The sequence below is a fragment of the Ctenocephalides felis genome, unplaced genomic scaffold (genome assembly GCF_003426905.1).
Source record: "Ctenocephalides felis isolate EL2017-DRISC unplaced genomic scaffold, ASM342690v1 CF-g0.4_SCAFFOLD_02520, whole genome shotgun sequence".
Lineage (NCBI taxonomy): Eukaryota > Metazoa > Arthropoda > Insecta > Siphonaptera > Pulicidae > Ctenocephalides > Ctenocephalides felis.
Window position 1 is genome coordinate 7,900 of NW_020538674.1, and position 9,601 is coordinate 17,500.

The following is a 9,601-nucleotide window of genomic DNA, read 5'->3' on the forward strand; positions in this document are numbered from 1 at the left end:
TATGTGAAAAAAACTGTTATAAACAAATAAAAAAAAGAATAGAATTAGAAATAGCAACAGAACGAAAGAATTCTAATTACACGAAAAGAAAAAGCAGAAAATATAATAAAACGCTTACTTGAAACGAAACCGACGCGACGCTATACCCTCACAAAAATGAGAAAAGAACGCGGGACTAAATATTCCACGAAATGACAGTTTATGCTCTATCCCGGAGCCAACTTCAGAGCGTAGGTGCTTTTTAAACGTCAAAACCCATCTGCCATGTTATCAGAATTTAGTGGCTCCTTATTATGAACATCAAATCACAATTGGCAACATAAAAATACATAACATGTTTCCAACCGTCACCGTAGCTCATAGAAACGCATCGTAATGCGTTAACTCCTGCATCAAATTTATGACTCTATGGTTTTTGTCTAGAGTGGTAGACTCTCGACAGAACTCAAACTATGGCAAAATGTCAAAATGTTTTTTAATTAAATAATATAAAATTTCGGCTACTAATTGAGATTTTTATTATATCCTATGTCCTAAATGGGATCCATATGTACACGGTGAGCAAAACCAATCTTAAATCGGTTCAGTATTTTAGGCGTCCATCGAGGACAACGCCTGTGACACTAAATTTATAAACCTTTTGTTTTGGAAAATTATTCCGTTTTCTTTTAACACTTTCATCTCTTCAACAAAAGGCTGAAGAAAAGCGTTGGCATCCTCAGGTTTGCCTCTACCATGATGCACACCAACCAGAAAAGGTTCAACCTTCTCCGGTATATCAAGCATTATGGAAATCGGCCAAAAGGTACTATTCGAGCTTTTTGTCAAAGATAACCCATCACAGTTGACTTTGATACCTATTCTATCTGGACAAACCTTAACATATCTTTTCATGGACCGGATGATACCTTTTTCAACTCCAAAATGTACGTAATCGCCGCCATTAATTGATTCAATGCCTTTAGTAGCTTCTTTTGGAGACTCAACAATGTCCTAGCATCAGCAGGTAATGTGTCCTCATGGCCATGGCGTCTAAGGATTTTTAACAACTTTGTTAAGGACCGCAATGTTGTACCTCCGCATTCGTTAAACCAAATCCTCAGCTCACTTTTTAATGGCAATTTTTCCGCTATTTTGTTATCGGAAAGCAATTCATTTTCATCACGTACTGTGGCATCAAAATTCGAGCAGACAGCTTCATCATTTCTGCTGGTGCTTGTATTATCACTAAAATTCACACGAAGTATAGGGTTTTCGCATGCGGGGTGTTGTGAATTGCAACGAACATCTTTGTCACTTCCATTAGTGCTACTAATAGATTCACTAGACTTATCAGCTGAAGAATTCTGCTCTCCATTTTTAAAATAATTTAGAAACTGCTTTCTGGTTTCATTAGCAATTGCACGCTGCCTACTTGCACTTAGGTCAAGAAAATGCTTACCTCCTCCACGTTTTTTTCTGATTTTAACAGTTTAAAAAAAAACTAAACGTAATGACTCGACTTAACTATTCGATGTTTCTCGCTTGAAATCCAATTTGAAAAGAAAGCGTTAAATCAGGGTTCGATTAATCAACGCCATATTTACTATTTGTTCACATGTTTATTAACTTCCCGTAGGGTAAGTTATAGTAATCGCAAAAATAACGAAAATGAAAATTTTGATATATCTTTACGTTCCACACGCTTCTATACATATTGACATATCTTATAAAAAATTGATGTATGTGTGTGCATACATTTTCGTCGACAATTTCGTCTATAACATTGATCAACCGATTTAAATAATTCAAAAAATACTCGATTCGTATTGATAAGGAGACGTGCTGATTAGTTTTTGACAAAGGCAGTTCTAGCCGTTTCGAAGAGTTCGTGTTCTCCCGAGCCTAATGAATGTATTATAATAATAATTATTTTAGAACTTGGTGTTATTTTAGAAGACAGATGATTACTAGTAATCTTGCCTCAGGTAATTAAGTACAAGTTGCTTAGATATTTATTTCGAATAAGGTAGTTGTATCTTTAAATCAAGTATCTGTCTTTTTTGTAATAATGTATATATAACTAGCTGACCCGGCAAACGTTGTTTTGCTAAATAAGGTATATTCTAAACCATTTCTAGAGAATAAAAATATTAATACTCTAAGTGCATAAGGATGTGTTGTTTGAATGCTGTATACAATTAGGTATTATAAAAACAATAAACCCCATTAGTTTGTCTATATTTTGTCAATACAATCAAACTGCAAGTTTTATACACTTTCTATAGAAAACATCGTATAATCCAATCCGAGTCTTTTTTGGTCTTTCGGCTTATTAATTACGTTTCTTAGCTTATACAAAATTTTCAAATTTTTGCGAGGAGAGATAAAAAATGCATTAAGTATTTCTTCTTTGACCTGCTTTTTGAAAGGTTTCAAGTTACATTCGATGAATTAAAGTAAATTTAATGAAAAGTATATATAGTAAGTCGCAGGGCGACACACAAAGGTCCAATTTGACTTTGAGCAAATATAAACTATATTGTGAAAACCATAACAATTATATCACAACAAATAACACATATCAAACGAACAATTATCTGACTACGTTCAGTAATCTGACTTCTACTTCATCATTGTAGAAATATGCTTTTTTGATATCTTCCAAAAATTTGTTATCTAGACCTTTTTATCCTATATGCGGGGTAACTTCCCAGTAAACCACAAAACGTAACAAAGCCATGACTGTTACGTAACGCTGGCACGTCCGCACGAACCAGGTACGTAACCTGGGAGGCACACTGAAGTATCTATTTCGCGGGCAAGAACGTAACGGCTGTTTCGTTGCACACTGATACACCGCGGTTGCCTTTTTGCTACGTATCTAAATTGAATAAAAAAGCGTGTAGGTGTCTTTTATGTTACATAATTATTTAATGGAATTTCCTGCAAATAAATTGTTTTGGATATAAATATTAAAAGGTAAAATTAATATTTTAAAGTAATTTTATTGAACATTTTTATGACAAATTTCATAGTAACAATAATACATTACTTAAATTTAAAAAAATCAGTAAAATTAACATTAATAAATTCATATTTTGATATATACATGTATAAATTATATTAATAAATTGATAATATTAAAATAAACAATCTTATTGAAAAAATAACTTGGAATAAAATTCATATTGAAACTAACAGGAATAAATTCATATTAAAAAAGAATAATGCAAACATATATATACATGTGTGTATATATACATATACACATACATATGTATATATACACATAAAATTCATATTGAAACTAACAGGAATAAATTCATATAAATATAAATATAAATATATATATATATATATATATATATATATGTGTGTGTGTTTATAAACTTTGAAGTTTGATGCTCACACATATTCTTGAAATATGTATTTGCAGCCAAAATAGTCAAAATAATAAGCAATGAATAAATTAACTATATTCATGTATATTTCAAACACTGAATGTGTGTCATCATTCAGCAAATTAATACACTCAAGCAGGAAAAAGCGCACACAAATTTTAACACATTGTTCAATGAAAAAAACAAAACATCTTTTTATTTAATGTCTTGGGTTTTTCATTCAACAATATGTTTTGATTTTTTCTGCCTTGAATTTATTAACTTGGGAATGATGACACACATACGGTGTTTGAAATGTACATGAATATAAGTAATTTATTCGTCACTTTTTATTTTGACTATTTTGGCTGCAAATACATATTTCAAGAATGTGTGTTACCATTAAACTCCAAAGTTTATAAACATAGTTTAATATTATATATATAATATATATAATATATATAATATTAAATTATATATGATATGACCGTTAACCGTTGAACCGTGCGGACGTGTTTTTTGAAGTGTCGTAATGTCTCTGACACAATTAAATATTCCGGAATCGGATTCCAAAAAAACCTACAACTGCTGTGAAACAAAACCTTCTGCAAGTGTGGGTGTTTGTAAGAACTGTGGCAAAATTTACCATGTGAGTTGTGCCACAAGAAAAGGTTTCAAATTCATTGTTGGAAATTTGATACAGTGCTGTGAGGTGAGCAGTGAAGTGTCGAGTGACAAACATATGGATACTATTAACAACTTAAAACAAACAATTACCGATAAAAATACCATAATAAACGATAAAATGACAATAATAAAGGATAAGGAATACATAATTCAGAATCTTGAAGAAAAAATTAAGATGCTGCAATTATTAAAGCCAAATGAAAAGAAAAAAGAAGTTTCGTCAGCTGCACCCAATATTGATAGTAATACTGAGAAAGCAGCATCTAAGAAGCCTAAACATAAATCTACCAATAAAAACAGTGCCAATGCTAATAAGGTCTCAAAAGAACAGGTGTGTGTTGCAGTAGCAACTGCTTTAAAGGAATTAGACAAGCGTAGAAGCGAAACATTCCGAGATGCGGTTGCCAGCACGGAGCTGCCTAATCAATCGACCCAAGCTGAACAACAATCAATTAAAGCAAATGACGATGGAAACTGGACTTTGGTCCAGAAAAAGAAGTCGCCGAAACGAAAAAACAAAGCCATAGAAGGAACAAATGTGAGCACTACACTCGCGGGAGTTGTGAGGAAGGCCCACTTGCATGTGTTTCGCCTGGCACCGGAAACATCGACGGAAACTCTAAAAAATTATTTAAATGAGAAAAACTTCAAAAATATTGAATGTGAGAAAATGGCTTCTAAACATCCGAAAACATATGCCTCTTTCAAGGTATCCGTTGCAGTGAGTGAATTGGAAAGAATAAAATCTCCGGATGTTTGGCCAAAAGGAGTCTGTGTGGATCGTTTTTTATTCCATCTGGTAGAAAAAACGCAGAAAAATTGTTAAACTGGTTTAATATATAATGTCCTTGAACATTCAATGTTTATCCAATAAAACGGAGACATTAACAAAAGTTGTCCATGACAATAAAATAAACATTTTTTGTTTATGTGAACATTGGCTTGGCAACGAGCGAATCGACCTATATACGTGATTTTCGGCTAGTCAGCTCATTCTGCAGTAGTATACATATGCACGGAGGTGTAGCTATTTACTGTCGGAAAGAGTTAGAATGTTGCGTCGAAATTTACAACAAGCTTTCCAACGAATTTAAAAGCAGGAATTGTTTCAATGCGACTGTCAAAAAACATCCTATAGATCAACCTATTTATACAATAAATGGATACTTTAATCTAAGTTAATTATTAATTGTCATTAGGTTAATCTTGAGCTGTTCATAAATATCACTGATATTACTATAGTTATATTATAATATTGTGATAAAAATAATAATTGTATTGATGTATTGTAAATGACTTAAATTGTAACTATTGAATTTTAATAAAGTTCTATTCTATTCTATATATATTATTATGTTATTATGGGTCTTCTGTTTTGTTCTCTATATAGTCTTTGTTTCCCAAAGCGAAACCATTCTGTAACTATATTAACAAACTTGGCTTCTGTAAATTCAGCGGTGTTGTTAATTATTGTGTCTAAAATAAAACCGAACAGGAATTAGAAACATTAATTAAAATAAATTGAAGTTAAATTACCTTTAATCACTTCCATTACTTTCAGCTTGTTTACTGGCATATTACCTTTCCGGCCATACCAAGAACATACAGCTGCCAATTTTTTGGTAAAAACTTTTTTCAATATATTTCTTATATTTTCAGCCGGAGTTTCCCCACCAATTTTTCCAACATAGCTTTGCTAAAAACAAAACATTAAAATATAATTACTTCCAAATTATTTTATTTCAATATCTCCCAAGGTGCAATTATAGTTTACCAATTCTGTAACATATGTTTCATCTTTTAAAAACTCTTCACAGCATGTGATATCATCTTCGGCATCAAGTGGAAACAAAGAATCAAAGACATTACCATCTTGATTACATGTCAATGTAGGATAACTTGCATTTTGCAGTAATTGATCCATTTTAGTATTCAAAATGGCAAGCTCCCTGAGAATAAAATCGGTTTTTGTGCACTGCTTCTCCAAGTTTTCATTTATGTTCACTATTCTTTGTTCCAGCCTTTCTGCAGACCAATCCCTATCAGTTTGTGTTCCTTGATCTTCGAAAGTTTTGCATAACCCAACGTCATGATTTATCCCCATGAGAGGGGATAAGGGTAAAGGGCTCAATTCTTCTACATTAGAAGGAGTTACGCAATTGGCACTTGTAGAACTCCTCGGTGATTCTAGATCCAGCAACAATTGTTGGTTAGGATTAAAATCTGAAAGATTATTTTTTATTCTTTCAAAAATATATATTCTATTGCATTAAAATATGTAGGATTTTTTACGTACTATATTCTTCTTCATTTGATTGATATTGGCTGTTGGGTTTCTTTAAACGAAACCCTTTGCCAAGATTCTCCTCAGCCGATGTATAATCACTATCTTGCGCAAACTTTCTTGCTTTATAATATGAATCTATGCAATGAAAAAATAGATTTAAAAAAAAATCTACATTTATATTTAGTTAAAGAAATGCACTTACCGAAATAACGCATGACACTCACATCTTCCTTTGTCCAGGTACTGTCGGGTACACTTTTTTTCATTATTAAAGGAGTTTTTGATGCTATATTAGCAGGAGGCCACCAACACTTTGTAATCTCATTGCCTGTTTTGAATAGCCAACTAACAGGCACCTCTGAGGTTATTATATTTTCAGTTTCTTTAATGAATTTAACGACCGCATGGGTATACATTCTGAAAAGCCATCGTAAAGAGGTTACAAAAACATTCGAAAATCTTCGAAATCAGTCTAATTACATTTGCTGAACCTTTCTTAACAATTTGATATATGAATCAATCACAAAAATTAATAGAAAATACCTGCTGACGACGATGATTAAAAAGATTTCTCTTGATTACTATGATTCACTAACCTATTCGAAGCACAACGATTCACACGAAGCTAATTTCTGATAATTTTGTCATACCAACATACGAAGCGCAACCGAGAATAAAAAAAATGTGACAACATTGAAAGACAAAAAACCTATGTGCGTCAAACAAAACTGTCAAACAAAAAAACAAAACTGTCAAACGTCAAAATAATACACCCACTGTTATATTGTCTCTCACCTCTCACATTTAGACACCTTTTAGACAGTTAAATAGAAATCCCAATTGTAAGTATATAATTATTTACGAAAGCGGGTTTTTTACATTTACATGATCATACATTGTCTCTTCACAACCAATATTATTTCAGGAAACCAAACATATAGTTATTCAAAACCTAGTACAGTTTTGTTAGAAATTATTAGGAAATTTTTAATTAGGGCTTCGCAGAGTGTTTTAGTATAGTTATTTTATTTACCCAGGTAAATGTTATTCAGGTTGTTTTTGTTTGCTTAGTGTGTTTTAATTCTATTGTAGGGTTCACTGAATTAAGATTAGGACTTCAGCCTGAACATCAAAATAGCTACAAGAGTCTTGTAGCATGTAACATCTGATTATTAGAACTTAACTCATATATATATATATATATATATATATTAGGGTGGGCCGAATCATTATAGAAGTAAAATTAAGCGATATGGGCACCTTTTCATATGAAATATATGTGTTATTTAAATGAATTTTGACTTCAAAACCATATATCGCAAATAACTCTTTAGCCAGCGAAATTTTCAATAAAATACTGTTTTTAATAAGTTAATATATTAATTTAGGCATGTGAATAATTCCAATTGTAAGTTATATTTCTTTTAATAGTTTGTACGGGGGTTTTTAAATCGGGTTTAGTTTGTTGTTATTTATTTCCATCAGAGTGCGCTAGTATTTTTTTATAATAATTCTCGAACTTTCGAAAAGAATATATTAATGTGGAAAATTCGCATAAATCTTCATTCAGTTCTCCAGTTAGACGTGAAGTATCAATGGCGAATTCTTATTTAAATTCAGGCGCAAGTGCTAGTAATTTGAATCATATGCGCTCGCATGATCAAATTACATTTGGGGAAGCAAAAGAATTTACTGGTGTAAATCTTCCGACAAGTATGGAAATTATCAGGTATTATTTTTATTTGGCCGAAGAATCAAAAAAACAAAATAAAATGTTTTCATATAAAACATTTACTCCAAATGTGGTAACGAAATTGATTCAGACGTGGGAAAAAATTGATATTCCAATTATGGAGAAACGAAGTATCGCTAGAAAATTGAACCGATTGATTGATAAATATAAAAGTACAAATAAAAGCAAGTCTACCCAAGCATCATTTCAGGAGTTTGTAGAATCCACGAAAGAATTATTTTATATTGGAAAATGCAAATGCGATTTGCGAAGATTACTGTGTTCTTGTGGATTGATCCCAAAACATTTACAAGCGTTTATGATGGATCAACATAATGAGAGGAAATCTACGATACCAGAATATATTATAAAAATTGAAGATGAAGTATCAGAATCTACAATAACTAGCAATATTACTCCAGGTGAGACATATACTCCAGATGTTGATTTTGATTTTAAAAGCAGTTCGGAAAGTTTACAAAATACTTCTCATATAAAACGTGGTCCATATAGTCGAAGATATAAGGCTCCAAGCTATGCCTTAATGTGCGACAGATTTGCAATTTCTGATAGAGTTGGGTCTGGCGTGGTGACGGCAATCCTGCGTGACCTGGGCATAACGGATGATTGGGGCAATCCTGTCATTATGGACAAAAATAAAAGCGTTCGCGAGAGGCAGAAAAATAGGCAAGCTCTACACAAACGATATGATTCTTCTGAATTAATAGCATTTTCATTCGACGGCCGAAAAAATGATTCTATTACCATGGAAAAAATCGATAAGAAGTTTCACCCACGAATGATTAAAGAAGCGCATTTAGTTATTTTAAAGGAACCGAATGGCCAATTGTTGGGTTACACAAAATTGGAAAATGAAGATTCGGAAAGTAAAGTAATCAAATTGAACGAGTTTTTCGCCGATAAAGGAATAGCTCTCGATTCTTTGATAGGCATATGTTGCGATGGTGAACCAGCAAATACAGGCGTAAAAAATGGTATTTTACGTCGATTTGAAATTCAGTTAAACAGGCCACTGCATTGGTTTGTGTGTCTTCTCCACTTTAACGAACTTCCACTTCGCCATTTATTTAACTATTTGGAAAAATCATTGACCACTGGACCACGAACAAAAACTGGAATATTAAGCAAACAAATTGAAACATGCGAAAATATACCGGTGAGTTATAACATATTTACTATTTTTAATACCCTATGTTCAAATTCAATATAATTTATTTTTTCCTATATACTTCCAGCCGGTAAAAGACTTTGAAACAATCCCACTTGAAAATTTGGCTGATATAAGTCCTGCTGAATCGACAACTGACTCAAGTTATTTAATAAAAATAGCTAAAGCAGTTGCTTCTGGAGAAGTATCGACAGACTTAGCTAACATGAAACCAGGGCCAATAGCACATTCCCGTTGGCTCACGAAGGCTAGTAGGTTACTTCGGTTATATGTAACTACTAATAAGCCTTCCAAAAATTTGAAAATTCTGGCAAACTACGTAATGAAAGTATATATTCCAATGT

General features: G+C 32.3%; 1 protein-coding gene across 1 annotated transcript; it reads right to left on the reverse strand.

Annotated features, from left to right (window-relative positions):
• Positions 1–5,400: 5,400 nt before the first annotated feature.
• LOC113380999 lies at positions 5,401–6,752 on the reverse strand. Its single transcript, XM_026620005.1, has 5 exons — positions 6,539–6,752; positions 6,346–6,471; positions 5,824–6,272; positions 5,586–5,745; positions 5,401–5,525 (listed from the first exon to the last, which is right to left on the reverse strand). The coding sequence occupies exons 1-5, from the start codon at positions 6,750–6,752 to the stop codon at positions 5,401–5,403; spliced, it is 1,074 nt and encodes a 357-aa protein (XP_026475790.1).
• Between the last annotated feature and the right edge of the window lie 2,849 nt (positions 6,753–9,601).

Coding starts and splice junctions, on each gene's coding strand:
- LOC113380999 (XM_026620005.1), bottom strand. CDS start 6,752: ATGTATACCCATGCGGTCGTTAAATTCATTAAAGAAACTGAAAATATA. Junction 6,273..6,345: donor ATCAAATGAAGAAGAATATA/GTACGTAAAAAA, acceptor ATAATCTTTCAG/ATTTTAATCCTAACCAACAA. Junction 5,526..5,585: donor AGTAATGGAAGTGATTAAAG/GTAATTTAACTT, acceptor GTTTTATTTTAG/ACACAATAATTAACAACACC.